The sequence below is a fragment of the Carassius carassius genome, chromosome 28 (genome assembly GCF_963082965.1).
Source record: "Carassius carassius chromosome 28, fCarCar2.1, whole genome shotgun sequence".
In the NCBI taxonomy this organism is placed as follows: domain Eukaryota; kingdom Metazoa; phylum Chordata; class Actinopteri; order Cypriniformes; family Cyprinidae; genus Carassius; species Carassius carassius.
In genome coordinates, this window is record NC_081782.1 from 12,370,408 (window position 1) to 12,398,105 (window position 27,698).

Sequence of the window (27,698 nt, forward strand, 5' to 3'; positions counted from 1 at the left end):
TTACCGTTTTTTTACGGGTTTTTTTTTTACAGTGTAAGTTCAGTGGTTTTCTTCATACAACACTGCGAAACGACTGAACTTCGCAAGAAAAGTAAGTTAAATTGAGGTTCAAAAGCTTTTTTGAGTTGATCTGATTCATATTGTTTGATTCTGATTCATATTATTAATATCACAGGCAAAAACTGCTTCAAGGGATAGTTCACCCAAAAATGAAAATTCTCTCCTTAATTACATACCCTCACGTTGTTCCAAACCTGTAAGACCTTCGTTCGTCCTCGGGACACAAATTAAGATATTTTTTATTAATTCCAAGAGCTTTCTGATCCTCCATAGACAGCAAGGGTACTAAAATGATCAAAGTCCAACGAAGTAAGGCCATCATTAAAATAGTCCATGTGACTACAATGGTTCAGCTGTTATTTTACGAAACTACAAGAATACATTTTGTGCACAAAGAAAACTAAAATAATGACTTATAATGAATGAAAATAATGAATCAACTATTTGTCTCCTTCACGTCACCCTGGCGCCATTTTGGAGAGTATCCACTGAACATAAGCAACATATGTGTTCAGATCAAAGTGTGAACAACGTAACAAATAAATCAACAACTGTTGCATGTCTCAGAGCAACATACAAATAGTGGCATTTCATTCCTGAATGAATCAGTTGAGTGAATGATTCAGTGATTTGCTTTAAAGATTGTATTCTTAAATGAATCGAATGAATCAATGCATCAAAGTTCCTAAATTAAGCAATGAATATTGAATAAATTGTTTGACTAATTCAGTGACTCGCTCGTAAATACAGAAACTTCCCCAACACCACTGGCACTACCTAAGTATACTGTATCATAAATTTAAGGGTATTTTTTTTTAATTGTTTATACTTAAATGAAGTGAAATAAATATACCATGCAGTGAAAGACAACATTCACTGGACACATTTGCTCATGTTTCCCTTACTAGGGTATAACAACAAGGGAAAGGCTTACCGTGAGCGTCCCATGGGCCTTTGTTTCTTTTGGCTTGTCACCAGATAAGGCAGCATGTGACTCTTGGGACAGAGGTCCCAGATCAGAGGGAACAGACTGTTTCAGTTACATGGGAAAGTCATGCAGCACAAAAAAAGTACAAAAGTCAAATCCCACAAAAAGTATTTAGAAAACAAACTAATCATTTCATGACAGCGTAGTGTAAATTCAGTGATGAAATGACGTGAGAGGCACATGTGGCTCTACATCGAATCAAGAATCACTCACGAGAGCCATACTTTGTTTTTCATTCCCTTTGTTTGTGCGTCACTGAGCCACAAGGTTCTGAGGTGAGACAGTGTACTGTGGACGTATACATGACTGCACCAAGAAATCATTTAGGAAAAGTGCCCAGTTGTCAAAGGCGAGCAGACACTCATATGTTCACTGGCATGTTTAAGGTTTTTCTGTTGTTTGTGGTTGTGATTTGATCTCTGTCATTGTGTTGTGGAAAGAATGGGTAGTGGATGTGTTATTCATTCTGTGTCACACTGACCGCAGCATGAGCTACTGAATCATCCCTTTAAGCCAGTGCTTCTATGCTTTCTTTCTTTTTGGTTTGATATGCTGAAGTCTCAGTGCCTGTGATATTTTCACCACTGTAATAATTCCCTATGAAGCAGAGAGAGAGAGTGTAAGCAGGGAGATTTTTTGCTGCAACAGCTGACCCAAAAGAATGTGATTATGCAATTCAACTCATGTCAAGGTTTTTGATCATGCATATGCATTTGCACACTGTAACAAATGAATGTTCAAGCCTCATCTTTCCATACAACAAAAATGCATGGTTGTTATAATGCCAAGCTCCAAAAAAGTATTATAAAAGTGGTCCAGACAGCTTATGATAACTTTGTGTGAGAAACAGACCAAATGTATGTTTTTATTCACTGAACATTTTCTGAATGGACTACAAAAGTTGTATGGACTACAGAAATGGTGATAAAGTGACAATTAATAAATGATAATTGATTTTAAATTATATTAATGATTTACAAATAATATATTTAAAAAATCAAAGTAGTAAATAAAACAAATTATTGGAGTACATTTTACAAGGAAATGCTATTGAGGTCTTTCCGTAATTTACTATCAATTTTCTGCTTGTTTTGCATGCATTTTTTCTCAGTGTATAGCCTTTTTATTGTAATTTATAGCACATAATTAGTATTGTACTTATTTACACTTTTTTAAAAATAAGAAATTAATATTCATGAATATTCTGAAAACATAAATTATTCAGTATCATTTGATTAAATTAAATTAAATTAAATTAAATTAAATTAAATTAAATTAAATTAAATTAAATTAAATTAAATTAATTCCTCTGTTTCAAAGAATTTCAATATTGGGTGAAATATTCCTTCAAATGCTATAGATAGATATAGTATAGTCTTCAAGTATAGGCTGAATGTACCCAAAACCACTCTGATAAACTCAGAAGCAGCAAGTCATGATGAAAGAAGTCTTGTTTAGAGAAGAGAGTTTCTATGAGCCAGCTAGACGGCAGTATTTATTTGAGGTTATGGTGCTGAGCAGACATGCACACGCATAATCAGTCACAGCTCATTTCATCTCCCTTTATCAGTCTGCACACATTTTATAACTGATGTTGAAGCGCAGACAGATTTGTTCCAGCTTTCCACACAGAGAAATAGATCTTTTGACACAACAGAATTTGTGAGACTTTTTAGTACTGTACCCCTACAGAAGTTTCCAAAACACACTCTGAGGCAGAGAAAAGAGACATAGTGATCAGAGAGCTTGTGTTAAGTCAGCTTTCATTTATTGGCTCTCATAACACTTTGTTTTCATCTTTTCTGAGTCTAGGGTTGATCTGAGATGTCCCACAATGCATTCACAGAGAGACAGGAAGATCAAAGAAAAGAATGAAAGTCTGACTCACTCGTGTGCTACATTGAAACAAACAACCATCAGTGAAGTTCGAGATTCTGCTTTGGTGAAATACAATCCATTACAACACTGCAGGCGATTGATGGTTTGCTGGAAGTTTTACTTTAAGATGAAAACAGGCCAAGTAACAAAACAAATTACAAACAAGTAACACATTTTCAGTTTAAAGATCCTTTGCTTTTGTTCTGTGTCTATTGTATACACAGGTCACAAATGAGCTCAGTATATTAGGTTTGTGATCAAAAATATAGTCCTGATTTTTGCTTTCAGTGTCTTGGTTGAACAAATGCAAACACAAATACATCAGTGGAAATAGAGGTGACCTTTCAGTGTGTTTTCTCTCCGTCGCTCCTTCTGTATCTTTTGGTTCACTTGGCCAGAATTGTACAACAAACAGTAACCTTTTCAGCCCATTCATTCACTGTGTACTTGGCCACGAAGTAGTGTTTTGTTTACCACACATTCACAGCACACAAGACCACTGAAAGGAAGAATGGAAAGCATGCATCTTTGCAGTTTTGTTGAGCAAGTTTTTTAAAAGATGAACCATAGTGACAAAACAACAAACTAGGTTTTGTTCTGTGATGATTCTTTGTCAGGTTTATGTGATCCATTGGCCTCTTTCTTGTCTTTTTCTCCTCTCCCCCATTAAACAGCTGCAACTGTGAGGTTGAAGTTATTTCCCTGTGAGGGGTGTTGGGTCCCTGGAGGGGGGCAGCTCTAATGAGACCCGATCTGTGGCTAGTTGCTCCATGGCTCATCAGACGCATTCATCACTCTGGTGTGTATTCATCTTCTCTTCATGAACAGAGACTCAGAGTGTCTCATGAGGCTTGAATGCTGCCATATCGTCATACATTTTAACACGTCTGTATTTTATCAGGGAATTTTCATGTTGGAATTTCACTTAATCTTATTTATATAACAATTTGATAATTGTTTTTTTTTTTCTTTTAAATTGAAAGTGAATTAGTCTGGTAACAAGATACAATTATTATTTTGAGTAATTATTTTAATTATTTGGATTTTGTATTAATAATTATCAAATTATTAAGTATTCACAATATATAAAATTGGAAGACTTGTATATTTTATAATATTAGAATTTTACATTTCAGAATGATCATTAAAAATCAAAAAGACTGACTGCACTTGTTCACTTTTCCATCTTTTATTCACTACTTATTCACTAATGAAATGAAATGACATTTTAAATTAAATGAAATTACATATTAAACATACACTTCGATGCATCGATTACAAACCTTGACGATTCAAATGCATCGATCTTAAAAACATGATTTTTGAATCGTGAATCGCCGAAATCGGACACTAATCGAATGAACCGACAGAAATTTGTAGGAAAATGACAATTTTAGTAAAAATATAACATTAAAATGTTATTTTGAGCCACTAACGTTAATCCCTCACCTACCCCTAAACCTACCCATAACCATTTCTTAAAACTACATAACGTTACTGTTATATATAAACGAATAACAGACAAACAAACGTAACGTTAATCATTTATTTTTTGTGAAAATATCAAAAGTGGTACCAAAAGTAGTTCAAATGATAATGAGTTCCAGTCGCAGTCCTCTCTGGAGGTAATAGTTTTTATAGGGTACAGAGCAGAATTTAATTTATTAATCCGTGAAATTATGAATCTGTCTTCTCTCCGTGAAGGCGCACTGGCCATTGACAGTAAAAGAAATGGACACAGTGACCCCATTGGAACTCAATTGAGACAAGTGAAGCCCATTTTTAGCGATTTTTAGCTCTTCCGTTTCTGACGCGCAGACTCAAACTAAGCTTGATGACGTCAGCAACCTGTCTGACAGATGTAAATCTTCTAGTAGCTGTGCGTGCAAACTGCCATCGTTAATCTTGCAGAGACGGCGAGCTTGAGCGGGGAGTTCTTTGGCGTGAGTGAGCAGGAGTAAGTATTCTGATTAATTATTTTGTATAGTATCTTAAAATGTAACGCCAGGGCTTGTATCTATGGGCTTCTCTCTTGACGTCTCCCAGATTGCCTGCGAGCTTCTCCTCCTGTCTGTACGGTAATTTCTCTACTGTGCGACAGAGAGTTGAGTGGTTATGACGCAATCGTTAGCCTATTTTTACAAAAACTGTTTCTACGGGGCCATAATGTAAAATAGAAGGTAATGGAGCCCTTTATACATTGTCGTGTATCTTTATAAATAAATAATGGACAAATGGAGTCTTTAAACGCCTCAGATGTAAAGTTATTTGCTGTCAAAGTGACGCCAAAATGAATGGGAGTCAATGGGATGCTAACGCAAGTGAAGTTCTGCTACAAGATGGCGGCACGCGGCCGACTTCCTTCCCGCCTGGCACTGGCGCAGTACTGATTTCAAATGTCTATCAACTGAAACACGGCATGTCGCAATCTGTGACAAAATAGGTGATAACCAATGAGCGTTCAATATCAGTGCAGTGAACAATGTCGTAACATTTCTCGAGGGTGGCGCACTGGCGCTATTTTCAAATTCGAATCATCATAACGAGCGCGGGCTTTGACTGTGAAGGTCGCAGTTGCTGAGAATGAAGATGAATATCGATTGATAAAGGGCTGAATTTGGATATGTTCCTTGCAAACATCTGGGTTCTAAAGATATGGAGTACAGCAAACATATAAAATGGATGTGATTTGTAATTTTATGCTGTGCTTTTGTGTATCAATGGTTGTATTGTCAATCATTGGATAGGAGAAAATCGCACAGCAAAATATTACAAAATGGTTAAACAATTACATAAATTGTATTCATTTTTAGGTTTCAAAGTGTAGTCTCGTTTAACATTATGTAATCCCCCGAAACGAGTTTGCAGCATGCACAGAAATGTTATTTCCTATTAAGTAGATGAGTACACTGCTTTCAATAAATTCAATAAAAATATGAATTGATATGAAAATTAAATACAACAGATTTAAATCATTAAAGCCACAATTTTAATATTAATACATGGGAATTCATATACATTTACGTTAGACTTTTTAAATTTTTTTAGCTGCTAACACAAGTATTTGTACGTTTTACTGCTATAAATAAGTCAAAGTTGTACGTTTTTATGTGCATGAAAATGTAACTAAATGTACGTGTGGTAGAACCACATTTAACGTAAAAATACACACGTATTCTCAAGAGATCACGTTGAATAATTACTATAATACATATAGGCTACATACATAAAATGATTTTATTTGACATTTCTGTCACTTCTGAAATGATATACACCCCTGGTGGGACAAAATGTTAGCTTATACATAATACTCTTAAACCTCTTTTTTTTTAAATCTTGGCTTACATACATTTTTACGAATGCCTTGTCATGACATAGCATCATTAAACTATCATCTAACAACGGACACATTTTTTTTTTTTTTTTTTTTATCTCTAACCTATGGTTCTCAACCCGTTTGCCCCCTGACTAAGCATTTAAAGAATTTAGGGTAAGCATTAAAATAATCCTGTGAATGCACTTAAAGAATGCAGAATCGAATCGTTATAATCGAATCGAATCAAATTTAATTGTGAATCCAAGTAAGTATTTTTACTCAACTTGAATATTAAAAGAGTGTGCATATTTTGTCCACCATTCACATTACAGTCTGATATCAGACTCCATGACAGCTGACATTTTGTGACTGTTTGAATCCCCTATGAATGGCAACATGTGAAAACATCCGCTCTACTGTTGCTGCCGCTAAATGTCTTTGGTTACCATGGAGATGTGGACCACAGTATACTTTACAAAGCAGCTGCCTGCAGTGTCTCAGCATTGCTAGAGTTAAGAAAGTTTCACTAACATCCAGAGCATGTCACCTTCAACAGGAACTTATTTAGAAACTCAAAACCTCATGCTGTTTGCACAAGAAAATCTCTATTTAATCTCTCTTCTTAAGTATATCCTGCATTTCTTTGATGTGTGTTTACTGAAGCTCATGCAGGATCTACAGAAATTCATGGTCATTTGATTCTGTGCATTTCTATCACAAGTGCATCTGGAGGAATACTGAAACTGAGGCCTGCAAATGTTCTGACAGATTTCCAGTTTTGATTCTATTAAGGTATAAAAAAACATCAAACATATTAATTCTGTCTTTTTGCAAAACATTTTTTTTACAGCTGAATACCATGTACAAAAGCCAGCTGCCTAAACAGCACCTACAAAAGAAACTTCCCTGTGGTTTTAACAAAAATACAACAGCAAAAACCACTAGATCAACTAACATAGATTTCACACATTACTAAAGACAGGTAAAAATCTGTAATAAAATAAGAACAAATAAACAGTTTAGCAATAATGCACAAATAATGCAACTGAACAAAGTTCAGGGACAGAAATTGAAATCAAAAGTAAAATAACATTGTATAAGTTTTAATTTTTGCAAAAAAGAATATTGATTTATCTTCATTAAAGTTACAGAAGTTATTCAGTCAAGATCAAGCATTTTGTTCTTTGATTAACATTAATGACACCGATGATGAAAGGTTTATTAGGCTGCTGTCACCTTAATACTGAATGCACAGATCCAATATATTATTGCACGTACATTTTCTTTCTCAACTGTTTACTTTCAGATAAGACAAAACAGACTGTTTATGAGGATATTTTGACAATTTAGTATTTGTCCACTCAAACACAAGAAGAATGAAAAGAGAACTTGGTTTAGTTTTTGCACACTATATTAGAGGTGGCTTTTTGTGCATGCACATTGGATGTGTGCGAAGCACAGAAAACAGCGCACGAGTAATTAATTCTCATTCACATCATTGCGCTTGGTTGGTTTCAAATCACATAAAATTGTGAACAAAAAAATCGTTAAGCAGAGTCTTATCAAATTCACAGTTCTTGGAAATATGGAACCAGTTCCTAAAACCCAACCCAACAGTACTTTTTTTTCTAAATTTTTTTTAGTTTATGAGACTAAACTTAGATTAAGAAATGTTAACTTGTAACTGCAAGACGTGAGCCTGCAACTCTGAGACGAAAAGAGGTAGGAGTTGTGAGATATAAACTTGCAATTGCATGAAAAAGGTCAGAACTTTGCGATAAGAAGTCACAATTACCTTAAAAAAAGAACAAGAAACTTAAGTGCACCTGTTATAGTTTGGCTGGTCTCAACATATTCCTCTAAAAGAGGAAATGTGTATCATGAAGAAGACCAGGGAGGATGTGGTCAAGTTTTGAAATACCCTACACGCCTCAGTGACATACTCAAATTTATACTCACCTAGAACTGTTTACCATTGCAACGTGTCTGCAAACCCATCACAGCAGCAAGGGCCTGTCCCTGCTCCACAGTTCTGCCATAACCAGACCTTTGCTCTTACAGACAGTTTAATGAGAGCTGGCAGCATCACTGCATTCTAAACATTTCTGTAACCTTCAGTCAGAACAAGGCCTACGGAGCGGTGGCTCAGAATGGATTATTGGGGTTATCATCGGTTTCAATGATTTGCTTATCAACATGTTTGTTTGCATTCCTCTAAAGCAGCCGTGTGCGTCTGATGGTTGACGTCACAATGCCTATGATCAGTGGGGTTCAGAGCGGGAACAACCAGATGCAGATGGCAGATGTATATCCTATCTCTTCTGCTAATTTATGAGCTTTTTCAGCTCATAACATGTATAAACAGTTGTAGCATGCCAACCATGTGATATATGAGACTAAGAATGGAGATAACTAATTGTTTACTGTAATGATGATGCTTAGACACTTTTGCTGACAATTACATGATTAATGGTATATGTGCATGTGTCGTTTACTAGCTATGTTTGAGTTACTACAGTGATCAAGATTAATCCCTGTTTTCTATTTTACTATTTATAAAACCTTTATCTATTAATGTATCTATTGTTATTATACTTATTAATATTATGTATATATTTTTTATATTATTAGATTTTTTTATTTATTATTTTATCTATTATTTTTTATTTTATTCATTCACCTTATTTATTTTCTTGGTTTGTTTAAAAATAATAAAATAAAATATTTAAATCCAAACAGAAACCTCTCTTTCCCAACCTTTTATTTTATAATTTATTCGTTTCTTTATTAATGTGACCTTATTTATTTTCTAGACTGTCTAAAAATAATTAAATTTAATCTAATTTAAAAATACTTATACAATTATAGTGGGACTGCTAGGTTAAACTCTTTATTCCCCCTTTCTTTTTAAAATTATTTTAAAATTTCAGTATTGATTTCCCCTCATTTATTTTGTAGACGGTCTAGAATAAAATAAAATAAAATAAAATAAAATAAAAAATATCTATACAATACAAACTGAAACCTTATCCTTTCCCTCTGTAAGCACTCTTTCATTTAGTCAGAGCGCTTTGCAGTAAAGCAAACTTTTCTGTTGACTCAGTACATGTTTTAATTTCATTTTAGTTTAAAGAGTAAAGATTGAATGTTTTTTTAGTTCAGGTTCAACTCACTGGGAATTCAATCTGCATGACTCTGCTGAACGATCAGCTGCCTGTGCAGGAGATTTCTCATTTATAATGTATGCGGTTGTACTTGCTCTATAATTCAAGCCATTATGTAGGCTTAGATTCAATTTTAGTATTTCAGTTGAAATCAGCACTCAAGGGAAGGGGCCAGATATAGACGAGCCCTTCCCAGATCCATTAATGTGCTGCGGCAGTGGAAAAACATTAGTATAGAAGGCTTTCATCATACTTATATGGCCCAGTGAATGCAGGTGTGTGTTATCACAATCACATACAAGGGAGATCTGAATCATAAAGGAGGGTGAAGGCACAGAGGAGAATGTGATACAGTCAGGCCTCTACAAAGTGATCAGACAGTTGGATTTGTGCCCTGAAGGTCACGGCTGTTGAAAAACCTTTCCCCATTTGTCATTTGGTTCCTTTGTTTCCTCACTGTCCACCCAAGGCAATCAGAGGCGGTCTTCTTTTTCAAAGATTATTCTGAGACACTTTCATTGTCATTGAATCCTGTATGGGTGTGACATAGTGGAAAACTTGTATAATATAGCATGCATTCCCAAAATATTATATTTTTGTACATCCTGCCAGATTCCCATGACCTGGGCCCAGTTTTCATGTTGGAAATATACAATGCTAAAATTGTTTATCATACAAAAGGTAATATAATAAAATGTGTATAAAATTATCCATATATAAAAGGTGCAACAGAGGGTTAAATAGAAATGAAGGGTTTGTCGGACAGCAATAATCCAACAGCTCCCCACATGCACCTTTACCCAATCTCTCCATCTCGTAACAATACAATGTAATCCCCAATCCATATTTCCTCTGTTTGACACGAAAGCTGTTATCACGCTGGAGTGACCAGGTTAAATGTGAAAGGAAACTGATTTTGTTGCATGTAGAAACCCAGCCTAAGCCTTAATGTCAAACAAACAAAGCTTAATGTCACATGGTGCCTGTAATCCTGACACTCGGTTCGCAGCACTATAAAAACATGCTGGCATTAATGGGACCATTTTAGTGTCTATTCTGAAGGCATTAAGAATATACTGAGAACAATAGCTCAAGTGGAGCCAGGCAGCAGTCTCTATAGGCAACACACCCAACTGGCGCTGTGCCATATAGGCTTTGTTTATTGCATTAAACCCCCCACTCATTCAGCCATAATGTAGTTATAAAAAAATTGAACTCTGCCTTTTTTAGAAGGATCAGGCTACTTTTAAACACATTAGAGGGTCACATAAAGCTAATATGATTATATAATATAAATATAAGGTGATTCTGTGGCTATGAACTAAATTAATGCAATTTGCTGCCTACTTCCAATCTGTCAAAAAAATTTCATCACTCTGAAACTATTAAACTAAACAATCTTTTATCTTGCAAGCAATGATTGAACTAAAAGTCAAATATTGAATTCTTCTGTATAATTTTAACTTGTGTGCGTTTATAGTTTAAGTGAATTACATTATGTTACTTTTCTTAAAGGCGCACTCTGTATATTTTTAGGTGGTTTTTATTCATCCCATTATAATTCATTTATTTATTTTTCTGATTAACTGGCTAAGCTGTGAACGTCATGTGTTTGCCTTCAACATTTGATGTCACAGCATTTGTCCCTGACTGTAGCATACATAGTGTTTTTATAATACTAAATTAGCTTGATGCATTTAGATGTTTATGCTCTGTAAAACAGCTGACCACTGGCAGAACGTGCTTTATAAAAATTAAACGCATTTCTAGTAGTAGCCTAATAGTAGTAGCTTATTCAACTATGAAACACTGCTGGTCATGTGACGTAAACAGCGACACCCATGAGGGGGCGACCCGCTCCATGTAAAATAAAATTACTTTCGAACACATGTATATTTCGTTTTTATCTCATGTAAGTATATATAAATTTAACACTATTTCTGAAAAGTATTTATTTTTTATGTGTAAAACTTTCTACCAAAGTTGAATTTGCTATAAGTAGGCTAGTAATCCAAGCATTTAGGCTAATGAACAACAGCTGTTATGAAACACGATTAAAAGAGGTAGGAGACGAGTCCGATTTATTTCAGCATCAGCCTAAAAGTATTGCAGATGAATAATATCTTCTGGAGAGGGCGTTCCTTTCTCTAAAACAGGGATGATTCACGGGCTCGAGCCAGTGTGTGTGTTGCGACTCCACACAGAAAACTATCTGACAATCAATCTCAAAAGCTGTTCTGTGGCACACCACTGAAATGAGCACAAAAATGCCACAAGACTGCATGAGTGTGACAGGCGGATGCAGGTGAAGAGTTGACTGCGAAAGAAGACCTATTGCATAATCAGACGGAGCACAAAGAGAGGCAGCGAGGGCGCTTCGTTTTGAACTATGGCGGCAACACACCACATTCTTCTGACATAAATTCTGATTATGGGACAACGTGCCATCTTGGAGAACAGCGACGAATTACTGGCTATAAAAACCACCCTTCCACAAAACTTTGAAGTTGAAACGGTCGCTATCAGAGGCTGCCTGTATTTTTAGGCTACTACCTGTGCTATCAATTAACACTAACCTGACTCGCTTCTGTCACTTGGTAGGGCTTTTAAACCAAAATCGGAAGCTTTTGGAGGTAGGCTATTTGTTTCTTTGCAGGTTACTAAACTGCAGTCTCCGAAGCCGTTCAAATGCTGGAATGGATTGCTGCTGCTTGTTTTATGGTTTTGATGGCCATTCTCTGGCCAGTGGTCAAGTGTCTTGGAGCGGAGAGTCACTCCACGCTGCTGCTGCCGCGGCGCGAGAGCAGAAGATCTGCGGAGAGATGCGACTCGAAACCAGAGGGGCAAGGTGAACCAGACGCGCTCGCCTTGATCTGCAAACCCTCGGCGTTGGCAAACTACCTTCTCAAACATTGCATGAGTTTTTGCAAGTCTTTATCGATACCAAAATGGAACTGGCGAATGAGTTCGTCTTTGCAGACTGTTTTCGGCGCTTTGTGGCCGTTTGACTGTCCGGTGCATTTCATCCGAGATCATTTGCAGTTGAGTGATGATGGACTCGTGGCGTTGGACTGGGCTGTTGTTGGTGCAGCACATTACAAGAGGCGCAGGACGTCCAGTAATTCCACAAGTCCAGTTCTGCTCATCATTCCCAACTCTTTTGGGAAAATCACCAGGAATGTGCTCAAGGTAACTGTTCTTGAAACATTTTTCCCTTTTTAGGAGTAAAGAGTGCGGTGCTCTATCTATCTATCTATCTATCTATCTGTGTGTGTGTATATGTGCATACACACGCGTGTTCTCTTTGACCCATATACAGATGATCAAAAGAACCATGATCTTTAACCTTTGATAGACCGATAGATAGATAGGCCTATGTAATGTTTAAGTATTCTCTTTGACACCTGTTCAAAAGCTTAAAAGAACCAGTTATGACCTTTAAACTTTGGCCTATCAACCTGTTATGCAGCTTAGCAAATTCAATAATCGAATTTGGATAAAACTCATGTTATATTTTCGCTATTATAGGGTATTATGAGGCAAAAAGACCCCTTTGTATGTATTTCACTTAAAATGCTACATAGCAACCAAAACATCTTAACTGGTTTCCTAAACACCTGTATAAAGCTTTTCTGTTGAGATGTGTAGGCCAATCCAGATGTGTGTCTGGTGTTTTTTTTTCCTTCATGAAAGGGAGCATCTGTTGATTTTAGGAGTTAGAATAAAGTCAGTGGCTTACAGTACTTGGGCACAAAAAAGGATATTTTTCAGTCTAGTCCATATATTGTGCATGTACAGGTGATGATTAGCTTGCATGTGAAACCATTTTATTGTCCACATATACTGTCTAGGGTTTATATGGGGTTATATTTAACGGACATGAGAAACATTGTTATTAACAGTGCCAAATTAGTTGTTAACCGAAAACAATGCATTACAATCAATGCACAGGTATTAATCCTCAGGGGCAAGTAGCAAATTAGTATTGAGAATACATTATGAAACTGGAGTACAGTAAAGGTGAAGTGATTATATTCCGTTTGACTGTTTTGCATTAAGGAGAAGATGCTGGCTGCATGACTTTTTCATTATTTCAATTACAGCATGCATGAAAGACCCCCTCTCTGACTCTTTGCAGTAGAGTCAGAAGTGAGTCATTCCTCCTCACCCAATTTGGAGCTCACTCCATATTCCAGACCTAAAGCTCCAGGCAACTTTAAGTAAACTCATTAGCTTTCACGCTCCATCATGGATGATTCCCAGAGAAATATGCTCTGTGCTCACCAGAACTTTGTTGGCTGTGTATTGTGGAGAATATAATCGGTGTGTCGGCAGGCTCCTCTGCTCCTCCTTTTTTTGCGGGGCATGACTGAGAGCAGTAATGGTGGAAGTATCTTTGTAGACAGATGGCATATAAGAGACAATTGTTGAAAGTCAAATGCCAAGAAGTCAGGGGGATATTTGCTCAACCATTTTTTGCGATGTGTGACTGGGTCTTGATTAGACTGACTAAAAATGTAAATTAGCAGAGACTAAACTTCTTTATTTTTTTACATAACAGTGAAGTAATGCATATGGTTCCCCTTCAGTTTTATATGTTTGGCTGGGTCTGTTTCAAGGCTGTAATATACAAGTCTGTATGTTCAAATGGACACTTTTTAAGGTGTTGGTTGGGTTTGAGAGCTAGTCCACTTTACGGTTTTCATACGTTTCAGATTAGTGCTATTTACGGGGTGATCACTGCATGCTAGGTGTGAGGCTGCATCCAATTTGCACTTCGTAAAGCAGTGCTGGACTGCAGTAAGAGCTAGTGTGTTTCCTGACTGTGACGTAAGTAAGGGACATGAAAATACTGTGGTGAGAGGCAGATCCTGTTTCTACATTAAGTCATTTCATTTGCATCTTGGAACAATTAGACATTTGCCATCATGAATAGAACAGAGGAATTACTGTGCTTTTCCATTATTGTTTTTTTTAGTCTTTTTGTTAATGTACTACTAATAAGAGCATATAATGATGACAGAAAATAACAGGGTGAAGAGGAATAGGATGGGTGTTTCAAGCCAGATTTGAAATCTTATTTCTCATATGAAACTGCCTATAGGGATGAGGTGAGTAATTTGATCATGTGGTGCCGAAGAAATAATCTGTCCCTGAATGTGGGGAAAACTAAGGAGGTCATCATAGATTTTAGAAGAAATAAACCCACACATACACCTGTCTACATCAATAACTCTGGAGTTGAAATTGTTAATACTTTTAAGTTTTTAGGCATTCATATTTCAGACTCCCTTTCATGGTCTTTCCACATCACCTGTGCCATTAAGAAGGCACACCAGAGGCTTTACTTCTTGAGGTGTGTTAAGAAATATGGTATGTCACTAAATATTTTAATTTTTTTTTACTGTTGTACAATTGAGAGTATACTGACAGGTAATATTACAGTGTGGTTTGGAAGGGCTACTTCAAGTGAATTGAATCTTCTGACAAAGGTGGTTAAAACTGCATCAAATTATTGGGGTTCCACTGGAATCACTACAGGATATTTATTGGAAACGCAGCACTGGGAAGGCACTGAGTATTATACAGGATGTTAGTCATCCGGCACATAGTCTCTTCTCCCAACTCCCATCAGGGAGACGTTGGCAGAGCATCCCAACATGTACGTCACGTTTTAGGGACAGTTTTTATCCACAGGCTGTAAGGCTACTGAACGATAGTGTAAGAGGAAGGAGGGCTGAGGTTTGACCTATAGGGTGTGCACGGATAGTCGAACATTCGAATATTTGTTCTGCTCTAATTATTCGATAAATTAAAATGATATTCGAATTTCGCTATATTTTTGCTTGCCATAGGCTTATGATGGGGGGCTTATGATATTAGACTTCGTTAGTCTGCCACAAAAAAACAATTAAATCATGAACTCAAATGTCATTGTAAAAAAACAAAAACAAAACGATGACTGTTTTAACAGTGCGTAAATCAGACCTTTCTGTAACGCTAACGCCCATAAACTTAAACAAAAATAACGAAATAATTGTGTAGCAGAGTATTTTCTTTTGTACACAGTGCCGCGAACTGTCAATCACTCCTGTACGCGTGCATCACTGTCCTCCTCGCAGCTGCAGAAACTTGCGCTCTCTTCATCAAGCTTTAAAAGAAAAAGGGGACAAAAATGTCGTATTGTCTTTGTGCATATAGATTAATTAGATAAATGAAGATCTAAATTCGTGCCTAGCCTCCTATGGTATTTTTTTTAGAGAAAAGATGCTGCAGCCAATGAACAGCCGGCGGGGGCTGGTTGCAGGATGACTCAGCCTCCGCAGACAGTTTTTAATGTTTATCAAACAATATCTACTCAAGATTTTGCTTTAGTATAATTCTCGGGACAATTAGGGCCAGATTCGGGACAACAGTTTAGATTTCGGGACTGTCCCAAATTTTTCGGGACGTCTGGTCACCCTAATGCCCACTCGTCGGAAAAGGCTGAGCCAGTTCTTCAGCGATGATTACAGAGAGTCCAGCCGGGACAAGTTGGAACAGTTCTTGCTGGAGCCATGTATTCCACCAGATGAGGATCCCATTCAGTGGTGAAACGAAAACACGAAGCGCTTCACAAAACTTATTCGCTTAGCACAGCGTTATTTGAGAGTCCCGACAACGTCTGTGCCGTCAGAGTGCGTTTTCCCGCAGCCGGCCTTATTGTTAAGAGACTAAGGAGCCGACTTTCCCCCGATCATGTTTACATGCCTGTGTTTCTTAACAAGAACATGTAAAACAATAGAATGAAAAAGAAAAAAAGATTTGCTGACATTTTAAAAGTTTCAAAGTTAAGTGTAAGTTACGTTCTGTACAATAGCCATTGCTGCAGGCTGCTTTAAGTTTTTTTTTTTTTTGTTCACTTTTTTTTTTAAATCTGTACTTTTGTTTGTTTGCACGCATTGTTAAAGGTTTTCAGCTACAAAACACAATGTGAAATGTTCAAGCTTATTGTTCAAAAATGACGGAAACAATAAATGTTGCTGAAAAAAACGTCTGTCTCATTAAACTTAATTTAAATAATCGAATATTCGTTTTTTGTGAGCTCAAATATTCGAATGTGATATTTGTGGAAAACGCCCTTCTCTAGTGAGCGTATGTTTTTTAAATTTATTTTTATTCTATTCGATCTTATTTATTGACTGGTGCTGAGAGAGTGCTAAGGCACATTGTATTTCATTGCTGTGGTACTCTGTACGAATATGCATAGGACAATAAAACTGAAACTTGAACTTGAACTCATACGAGCTCCACATCTCAGTTTCTGGCTAAGTTATGATATGTTGAGAATAAGGTATTCAAGAAAAAAGTTCAGCACACTTGCTCTTGGTGATGAATCCTACATTTTTAGTTACAGTATACACACTGTGCTGTGATGTTTTTGGGCCTGTGCAATTTATTCCTTACTATTTATATCATCTTAAGATCACTGGAATTGAATCCTTAAAAACAGAAGTAATTTAATAACCATCAATCTCAAAATGAAAATGAATGTTTCATACTGTATATTATTGTGCTGCCTCAGTTTACTTATGTATTTAAAATGACTGAATTTAATGCTTGTATAAAAATATTTTTTTTTAAGGTTCAGTATAGAATTTTATCATCCGCTATGTTTTCCTTGATCTCACTCCTCTAAGATTATGGGAAATTGGGATATTTTGCACTCTGTCAGATTATTTATTTCTAAGAATTCTTCAGACTTGTGGAATTTGGCGGCAGTGTTGCTGGTCCTTCCATCAAGTAACCGAATTTAGCACAACCCTGATGTTTACACAATTCGGCAACAGAGAAAGCTACCCGACCACATTATGGTAGCAAAATACACGTTTATGTATGTGTGTATATTTAAGAGCGTTATATGGCTGCGTTCTGCTTCAAAATATTTATATGTTATAATATCTATTTTTACTTTAACTCAAAACTACTTATTACAGGTGTGGATAAGACTCAAGTAAAACATCTGTTTATATGCACAAGTATGACCCCTGTGTGCTGTATCTGGCAAGTGACTGTTTCCTTTATTTTTTTTTTTTCAGCTCTGTGAGGCAGCCCTGAGTCACGGCTATCTTCCTGTGATCTTCAACCGCCGGAGTCAAAATGGGACGCCGCTCTGTACTGTGAAGCTGCAGCAGTTCGGTGACCCGACTGACCTGCGGGAAGCGGTACGCTACATTCGGTACCGACAGCCAGCGGGCCAGATCTACGCTGTGAGTGAGAGCACCGGTTCAGGACTCCTGCTGTCCTACTTGGGCGAGTGCGGTTCCTCCAGCTACGTGACGGCTGCGGCCTGCCTGTCTCCAGTTTTCCGCTGCCAGAGCTGGTTTGAGAGTGGCCCGACCTGGCCGTTCCACTGGGCTCTTGTGCTTTACCAAAAAATCTGCCTCAGCAGGTAGGGTTATAGGGAAGATCCTGTTCCTCTCACTTTCATCAAAATGCCTGAGTTTATATTCAGGACTGTTTAGAAATGATCCTGACACTGCAGACACTGCTGGTAGCATATCAACATATGTTAAATTGTGCTGTGCACTTTACTCTCACTAACAAAAATAAACCATTCTTAACAAACAGTTAAGAAAGCATCTGATAGGATATTTTTGCACAACCTCTACAATTCGGCACTCCACTTAAGTCACATTTATGTATATCACACTTTATACAATGTATTGCTGTAAAGCAAGCAGCTTTACAGTTTTAACATAAAAAACAGTGTCAGTGTTGCTTTCAGTTAGAATTACAAAGTCAATTCTATCCAAGGCAGTTCTCCAGTGTTTTTACTCGTGGACGTCTGACCTTGACAGACTGAACAGAAGAGCCCCAGAGCACACCTATCTATTCTGTAACTGCTGAATTGCTGGGAAAAAAAATGGTAATAAAAACAAGAAAAATGTGAGTCTGCAAAAAATTACGAAATCATATACACACACATTATATATATATATATGAATTACATAATGAGAATTACATAAATATTGTAAATTGGAAAAGTTGCTGCTTAAGTTTTTATAATAGCAATTTGCATATACTCCAGAACGTTATGAAGAGTGATCAGATGAATTGCATAGTCCTTCTTTGCCATGAAAATTAACTTAATCCCAAAAAAACCTTTCCACTGCATTTCATTGCTGTCATTAAAGGACCTGCTGAGATCATTTCAGTAATCGTCTTGTTAACTCAGGTGAGAATGTTGACGAGCACAAGGCTGGAGATCATTATGTCAGGCTGATTGGGTTAGAATGGCAGACTTGACATGTTAAAAGGAGGGTGATGCTTGAAATCATTGTTCTTCCATTGTTAACCATGGTGACCTGCAAAGAAACACGTGCAGCCATCATTGCGTTGCATAAAAATGGCTTCACAGGCAAGGATATTGTGGCTACTAAGATTGCACCTAAATCAACAATTTATAGGATCATCAAGAACTTCAAGGAAAGAGGTTCAATTCTTGTAAAGAAGGCTTCAGGGCGTCCAAGAAAGTCCAGCAAGAGCCAGGATCGTCTCCTAAAGAGGATTCAGCTGCGGGATCGGAGTGCCACCAGTGCAGAGCTTGCTCAGGAATGGCAGCAGGCAGGTGTGAGCGCATCTGCACGCACAGTGAGGCCAAGACTTTTGGAAGATGGCCTGGTGTCAAGAAGGGCAGCAAAGAAGCCACTTCTCTCCAACATCAGGGACAGATTGATCTTCTGCAGAAAGTATAGTGAATGGACTGCTGAGGACTGGGGCAAAGTCATATTCTCCGATGAAGCCCCTTTCCGATTGTTTGGGGCATCTGGAAAAAGGCTTGGCTGGAGAAGAAAAGGTGAGCGCTACCATCAGTCCTGTGTCATGCCAACAGTAAAGCATTCATGTGTGGGGTTGCTTCTCATCCAAGGGAGTGGGCTCACTCACAATTCTGCCCAAAAACACAGCCATGAATAAAGAATGGTACCAAAACACGCTCCAACAGCAACTTCTTCCAACAATCCAACAACAGTTTGGTGAAGAACAATGCATTTTCCAGCACGATGGAGCACCGTGCCATAAGGCAAAAGTGATAACTAAGTGGCTCGGGGACCAGAATGTTGAAATTTTGGGTCCATGGCCTGGAAACTCCCCAGATCTTAATCCCATTGAGAACTTGTGGTCAATCCTCAAGAGGCGGGTGGACAAACAAAAACCCACTAATTCTGACAAACTCCAAGAAGTGATTATGAAAGAATGGGTTGATATCAGTCAGGATTTGGCCCAGAAGTTGATTGAGAGCATGCCCAGTCGAATTGCAGAGGTCCTGAAAAAGAAGGGCCAACACTGCAAATACTGACTCTTTACATAAATGTCATGTAATTGTTGATAAAAGCCTTTGAAACGTATGAAGTGCTTGTAATTATATTTAAGTACATCACCGAAACAACTGAAACAAAGATCTAAAAGCAGTTTAGCAGCAAACTTTTTGAAAACTAATATTTATGTAATTCTCAAAACTTTTGGCCACGACTTTATATGTGTGTGTGTGTGTGTGTGTGTGTATATATATATATATATATATATATATATATATATATGTATATGTGTATCACACACACACACACACACACACATATATATATATATATATATATATGCATACAGTGGTGGCCAAAATGATTAGAACACTAGCATTTTCACCAGCAAAAAATGGTTTTAAGTCTTCTATCTTTTTCTGTAGTGTCAATAGGAATTATTAGTTTACATTTCCAAACATTAATTTTGCCATTAATTGTAATAATCCAGTGAGATTTTTGTTTGCCCAAGGAGTCTGACAGCAGCCAGTGCTCCACACATAGATCTGATCTCATCATCATCAGTCTGTCTGGAATAACATGAAGAAACAGAACAAACTGAGACAGACTCAATCCAGAAGAACTGTGAAGACGTCTCAGTAGTGTTAAAAGTTTTGGGCACTCATTAAAAATGCTGTAAAATGAGGATGCTATCAAAAAATTACGTCATAAATTTGATCAATTAACTTCTATTAACTTAAATTAAATCAACATTTGGTGGGACCATCCTTTGCGTTTTAAAGCATTTTTTGCTCTAGGTGCACTTGCGCATTGTTTTTCAGGAAGCTTTGCAGGTTTCTTGAAGCATCTTGGAGATGTTGCCACAGTTCTTCTGGATTGAGTCTGTCTCAGTTTGTTCTGTTTCTTCATGTTATTCCAGACAGACTGATGATGGTGAGATCAGATCTCTGTGTGGAGCACTGGCTGCTGTCAGACTCCTCGTGCAAACAAAATTAATTGCAAAATGTAAACTGATATTTCCTTCTGACACACTTCAGAGAGAAAATAATGTATTTGGTCAGTTTCTTGTTTTAAGGATTGTTTTTTTCATTGTTGAATGGCATTATATAGATTTTAAAGTTGTGTTTGTCTTTTTCAAAGGCATTACAAATCAGGTGTTTCTGAAATAAAACTCGGGGTGATTCAAATTAAAATAAAACACTGTTGCCATACCGACTAGCGATGCGTATCCAGTGCTATTGATTTCTGCGATCTGTCTAAACAGGTTTCCTGCTTAGTTGTACCTCGAATCAATGATGAAAACAAAACTCTTCCGTTGCTGCTCTTCTCTATAATGATTATAATCAATATTGTGTTATACCTTTTATTGCAGGTATAAAACGGTGCTCGGAGAGCTTGTCCACACAGACAGCTTATTCTCCAGCTGTTCTTTGAAGGCAATGGAGGAGGCCCTGTTCTGTCATTCTGGCTTAAAGGGGACGGATGGGGCAGGTAGCTGGGAGGCGTACTGGGAACGTAACGATCCACTGAGGGACATAGATGAAGTGGCCATTCCTGTTCTGTGTGTGTGCAGCCAGGATGACCCTATCCGAGGGGAGCCTCAGGCCACGCTACCGTTAGAGCTTTTTGAGAGTAACCCACATTTCTTCCTACTTTTGACTGCCCACGGTGGCCACTGCGGGTTCTCCACATCAGACGAGGGCCCGATCGTCTGGAGCCACCAGGCTGTACTGGAGTTCTTTCGGGCCACCACTGATTTCTTTGCTGCGGAGGAGCGCGCCAAGCTGGTGGCCCGGCGGAGGGGTCTGAGTGGGCCTGGCAAGACTTTCCGCCATCGTAGTGTCAGCACATGCAAAAGACTGCCCGTCTGCTCGCATAACATTCACACCATTTACAACTGGCAGAGGTCCTACACCAGATGATGATGTGCTCAGAGGGTCCTCACTTTGTTTGGGATTATGGAGAGACTGAAATGGCCAAGAACACTGCCAGAAAAGGATCAGTTAGAACCCTTTGTCTGACCTGCTGTTTGTTCCAGCCAAGAAACCCAGCAGCTGAGTCAAAATATCTCTGTTTGCATTCAGGACTATTCAGAATTTGGACTACCTCTGTCAACAAATAGACTGCGCCTGTCTTTGAGGATGTAAAAACATTCCATTTTTGTGAAAATATTAGAAAGGTTACTGAATCATAGTTTAAAATTTTCACATTCAATGGCAAAAATAACTTTTTAATCAGTATTTTTGATAGTATCTTTGGTAATAAAAATCCTTAAAATAATGTATTTTTTAGTGTTCGATAACAAGACTTGATTAAATATCTCAAAATTAAATGTATTCCCACACTGGTAATTTTTGGCTTACTAAATTTAGTAAATGGTGTGCTTCAAACAAGAAGAAAATAGTTTGCTAGTTTAGTAAGTAAACAAAAATATTTATTGGATTTCTTGAAATAAATTTCTTAGTCCACTGGCAATTTTTGGGCTCACAAAATTTTGTAAGATATTTTCTGAAAAACAAGTTTTGCTTCTCAGATTTATCATTTTAATTATGTTAAGATTTTTGAATAATACAAAAACTGATTTAAAAAAATTGCACCACTGAATGGGAGTAAATACTTTAGCCTTAAATTTTTGTATGTCTTTTTCAAAGGGAATGGTCCAAATGTTTCAGTATTCATTCCAGAATTTAGTGAAGATTAAAAAATAACAGGAGACAGGGGTCAAAGATGGCTAGTGTCTACATACTGGCCTTTCCTTTTGGTACTTTGGACGTTAGTACATTCTCTGCATACGATAATGAAAAGTGACATTCTGTAATTCCCTCTGTATAATGCTGTTTTTCTGAGAGATTGCTAGTTTATTTAGATACGTCTCCACCATAAAAGGAGCCTGTGGATTCAGAGTAAAGAGTCCGTTAGCACTGCTAGGGTTTCACATGATATCATTCTGAGGTTTCAGGGAAAGCTGGTCACTCATTGACATGGGTGGAGCTCCAACACTGATTTATTTTCCCTTCTGTTTTTCTTTTCTGCCTTTCCTATATCCATCTCAAATGTTTGTAATGTGTATCTGGTGTCTGTGAACATGGGAGCTTCAATTAAAGGGTTTCAGCTTAACACATTCATGTATGTGAGTCAGGTTTTGTTAGTAAATGGGGCATCAGAATTATAGGTTATGCAACGGACTGCATGAAACAGAAATGGGAATTAATTGACTCCCACAACTGTTCCTGAGAGCAGACTCACAAAAATGACTGCAAAACTGAAGCATTTGTTAGCATGTGCATTTAGTCACGAAGCTCCACGCTGTCTGATCACACGGTGAATTCGATGCATGATCACACTTTTACTGGACAGCCCCAAATATAGCTTCAGCCTGGAGCCTGAGCTCAGAGAGAGGAGGTATGATTAGAAGAGACAGTCTCTGCAGTTCAAAATGGGCTCTTTCTCTGGCTTTATTCTTCATAATTAACCTACATACCAAAACATGTCAATTTTCCAGTCTGTATCATCCTGGAAAAAACATTTTTAATATACAGGCTTGGCATACCTGTATGTTACAGAATGCTTAAGACTGTAATGTGTGACATGCAACTTTGTACTATTCAAAAGTTTGTGGTTGCAAAGATTTTTGCTCACCCAGACTGCATTCATTTGCATCTATTCTGCAAAATACAGTAAAAACTCTAATATTGTGAAATATAACTATTTGAAAATTTAATATATTCCTAATATAAAATTCAATTTTCAGCATTATTACTCATGTTTTTAGTGTTAAATGATGTTTCATAAATCATTCTGATATGCTAAAGACTTATTTCTTCTTATCGATGTTGAAAACGGTTGTGCTGATTCATACTTTTGTGCAAACCATGTTTTTCGGGATTGTTTGATGAATAAAGTTCAAAAGAACAGTCGTTATTTGAATTAGAAATCATTATTAAAGTCTTTGTCACTTTCGACCAGTTTAATGCGTCTTTGCTGAGTAAAAGTATTCGTTTGTAAAAATAAAAATAAAAATAAATAAAAACCTTTTAGTAGTGTGTCTTCATTTCCACTGAGATGTCCTACAGACCAGAAAACTGCCCTTTTAGATTTAGCACTATAATTTAATTGCCCTTTTGTGTTCCCAAACATTTGTTTTGATAATCGATTATATATGCCTTAATCAGTTTTAATAATCGTTAAAGTTATAACATTAGCTACTAATATGAGTTGATTGTTTACCTTGTCTATCGGTGACACCACACTGCGAACAGTCAACGGTGAAATTCAGTTTGAATAATTTGTCATATACAGTATCAAACACCTTGTATTATATATATATATATATATATATATATAGCAAGGATTATGCTAAAGTAATAGTCCATATATGCTGCTGCTTTTGACATTACTCATACATTGATACAGTCCAGCATCTTTACATAACTGCCTTATGGTGCCATCTAGTGGATAATTGTGAAAACAGGGCAGTAATCACTACATATTTAGATCAGTTGTCCCGTAATATGGGTGCTTATTGGTAAGTTCTCATACTATTACAACTACACTTTTTCCAATCCTAAATATTTTGTCACAGAAACTACTACCCGTTTTTCTGCAATAATTTGGTACTATAATTGTTGGTCTAATTGTTGGTCTCTTGATTTTATGCACTTATAAGTTATGTCAGAAGCAGACACCTGTTAGTGTTATATCTAAATACGTTTGTCCTTATAATGTGTGTCACGATGTTATTTTTATAGTATTTATAATGTTTTGAATGTTTTTATTATTTATATTTCCATTAATTATTGTTTAAGTTTAGTCATTTTAGTAATGTTTTGTAATAAAGTTTTTTTTATATTTCTATATTGCTTTCATTTTATTTGAGATGTATTTATTTTTGAGCAATTTTAACTTCCAAGGCAACATTTCTATTTTTTGTTCAAGTTTTTAAGCTTTACATTTTATTTCCATTTCATTTCAGTGAACAATAACAATATTAATAGGTTTAATTAACAATAACAAATATGTCAATGAGGTGCACATTAATCACATCAGAGGAGAGGATCTCAAAGTAATCACTCTTGTAAGGCCACGTGAAGTGATTTCCCAGCATTTTTTGAACACTGACCAGTTGCAAATGTGATATTTATTTACAGCAATTCAATAATAAGCTAATCTTGTGGTATATACTAAACACAATATTGTCTGATTTTGCAAAATAGTGTAAATGAAAATATTATCTATATAAACCCAGAAGAAAGTGTCTCCTACCAAAGCACAATAGGTGTATGACTTGAAGCCGCACTGCACAGACTGTTCTGTGTATGACATCAAAGTGAGAGCATTTTTGAATTTTTTTTTTACTTTACTCAAGTAATGTAATTGTGTACTAGTCCACCTCTGGATGGCAGTATGGGAAACAGGCCGAAACTATGGAAAAGCAATTCAGGCATGAGTGATAGTTACCATGACGTAGAGCTCACTCATTTTGGCTCAGAAGGCAAGTTTATATTTAGCACCTATTTTTAAGCTGAAACATGACACATGTAGCCTAAATAATTCCGCTTCAAAATTCATACAATGCTTTTGTCCCGGCATGCATAAAACACTGGGGTTTCACATTGTGAAACAATGATTTTAACCATGTCATAGTTCAGAGAAGCTCTTCAACAGCAGTACAGTGTATGCATTACAAGGGTGAATTAGCAGCATGGTGGGGAAGCACATCATTAGTGGGTCATCAGAGATCAATATTGACCCATCCCTTGGTGATGTAAGAAAGGCCACATCCGCACACCATGTTCCACATGAATGAAATGCATTGAATAGCTCACGTTTTTGGATAGATTTGTTCCAGGTGAGCTTTAAGCTTAAGTTAGAACCAAAGGCCACATGATTCTGGCTGATGTTTTGTGTGTTTTTTTTTAATGTAATCTGGACTCTGCAGAAGAACAGCACCTGTGTTATTTGACCTGCCCTTATGTCTCTGCTACCCAGGTGTGACCATTTCCCAACTCAAGCAGCAAATATTTGCAGAAGCCTTCGGCAAATTCTTCACATGTGCATGACGCAGATGTACTAGGTGGGGTGGACTCTCTCTCTCTCTCTCTCTCTCTCTCTCTCTCTCTCTCTCTAACACATATTATGTATCTCTCTTGCTCTATTTTTTTCTTCTTCTTCTTTCCTCCCATACCTAAATCTGCTTTAATCTCTCAGTATAGTTGGCTGTGACTCAGAGAAGAGCTGGTTAACGCCTGTCCCCTGGGCAGAGACACGAGGAGGACTGATGGCAGGAGATGTAATGTAGGGTGACAGGTTGGCTGGCTTGTCTGTAGGGGGCAAGATCAGGACCTCACATTCTTCCAACTTTGATTTAACCGTGGTTGAATCGCATTCTTTGTGATCTTTACGGCTGGTTGAGGAGGAAGAAGGAGAAGCTGGCTACATTTACCGGCGGCCACGTGGTAGTATTGCCCTCTCTGGTGGAGACCTGCATCAGGTTTTTTCCCATTGTCCAACTTCATGCCTGTGTAGCATGATCTGTGGGCACTTGACTGCTGACTGTCATCAGATATACCAGGCACAGGCCAAAAGAGCAGGATGTTAGTTTCCACTGTTACAGTCAAGGGTTGTTCCAAAGAGAAAGGATTAAACAACTAAAGTAATAATACAATACATTTTAATAGTGTCTTTGCTTTTTAATAATGGAGGAAATAATTTTCTATTTCCTTCATTGCAGGATTTGAAAACAAACAGGAAATGCATTGCACATATTTAGGTAATGCATTTTACATTCTCAGACAATCAAACAAAATTTGCACGAATACTCAACTCTGATTGGTCAGTCGCGGCATTCAACTGGTGCTACATGCAGACTTGCTCTCTCATGCATCTCTCAAAGTTATGAACAAATGTTGAAAGTAATCTGATCCTTAATAACATTCTCAAAAATGTTACTTCATGGAAAGTTATATCCTGAAATGTTTTAAGTGGATATTTCTTTTTTAATGTCACTTGTTTTGGAATGCACAGAGAGCATTTTGAAGAAACATTCCTATGTTTTCAAAATGATAAAACAGAATGTTTTATTAACATTTGTGTAACCAAGGGATACAACATTTAAAGCCTATATTTAAAACATTTTAAAAACAGAAAAATCTGATTTTTTTCATAACTTAATGGGAACTTTAGCAAAAAATCCTTGATAATAACTTTTTTTTTAATTGGTTCCCTGGTTTTCAGGTATCCCAGCTAACAGGAAATGTTCTTAAAATGTTCTGGTAATGTTCTATAAAAATAATGAACAAATATACTTCCATTAATATTAATATAATAAACATTTGTTCAAAGTTATCTGGTCTTTAAAGGGATAGTTCACTTAAAAAATTCTGTCATTAATAACATTTTTAAAATAGTCCATGTGACATCAGTGGTTTAACTTTAAATGTTTCATGGTACTATCATTAACGTGTCGAAGACTGACATGGAAGAGAAGAAATTGTTTGAATAAAGTCATTATATTTGTTTTCTTTGCGCACAAAAAGTATTCTTGTAGCATCATAAAATTACAGTTGAACCACTGATGTCACATGGACTATTTTAATGATGTCCTTGCTACCTTTCTAGGCCTTGAACATTGCTGTCTATGCATGGGCAGATAAAAATATTGTAAATTGTGTTCTGAAGATGAACGAAGGTCTTACGGGTTTGAACGAAATGAGGGTAAGTTATTAATTACATAATTTTCACTATCCCTTTATTTATATTCTCAAGAATGTATTATGACAACAAACTTTCTTAAAAAAAACATAATACAGATCTAATCGCAAATAAATATTTTATGTTCACTTTATTTATGTGGTGAGTAGCAGTGTAATAAGTAGCATAATTTACATTACTTTTGTACATTATCAGTGACTCAGTGAGTTTAAGTCATGCTTTTGGATGGAAGCATGTTAATGCACACTGCCAATTATAGCGCTGTTCTCTTTTTAGATGCGGAC

General features: G+C 36.8%; 1 protein-coding gene across 2 annotated transcripts; it reads left to right on the forward strand.

Annotated features, from left to right (window-relative positions):
- The first annotated feature begins 11,349 nt into the window (after nt 1-11,349).
- On the forward strand, nt 11,350-22,825 carry LOC132107967 (protein ABHD15-like). 2 transcript variants are annotated; one of them, XM_059514348.1, is made up of 4 exons: nt 11,350-12,003; nt 12,063-12,595; nt 17,485-17,837; nt 21,077-22,825. In XM_059514348.1, exons 2-4 carry the CDS (start codon nt 12,095-12,097, stop codon nt 21,624-21,626), a joined length of 1,404 nt encoding a protein of 467 aa, XP_059370331.1. In that variant the 5' UTR covers nt 11,350-12,003; nt 12,063-12,094; the 3' UTR covers nt 21,627-22,825. The 2 variants fall into 2 exon arrangements, with proteins under 2 accessions (XP_059370331.1, XP_059370330.1); XM_059514347.1 differs by having other exon boundaries at nt 11,351-12,595.
- The last annotated feature ends 4,873 nt before the right edge of the window (nt 22,826-27,698 follow it).

Excerpts from the sequence above, each read along its gene's own strand:
- LOC132107967 (XM_059514348.1), top strand. The coding sequence starts at position 12,095 with ATGCTGGAATGGATTGCTGCTGCTTGTTTTATGGTTTTGATGGCCATT. Across the intron at positions 12,596-17,484 it reads TCACCAGGAATGTGCTCAAG|CTCTGTGAGGCAGCCCTGAG; the intron begins GTAACTGTTCTT and ends TTTTTTTTTCAG. Across the intron at positions 17,838-21,076 it reads CAAAAAATCTGCCTCAGCAG|GTATAAAACGGTGCTCGGAG; the intron begins GTAGGGTTATAG and ends CTTTTATTGCAG.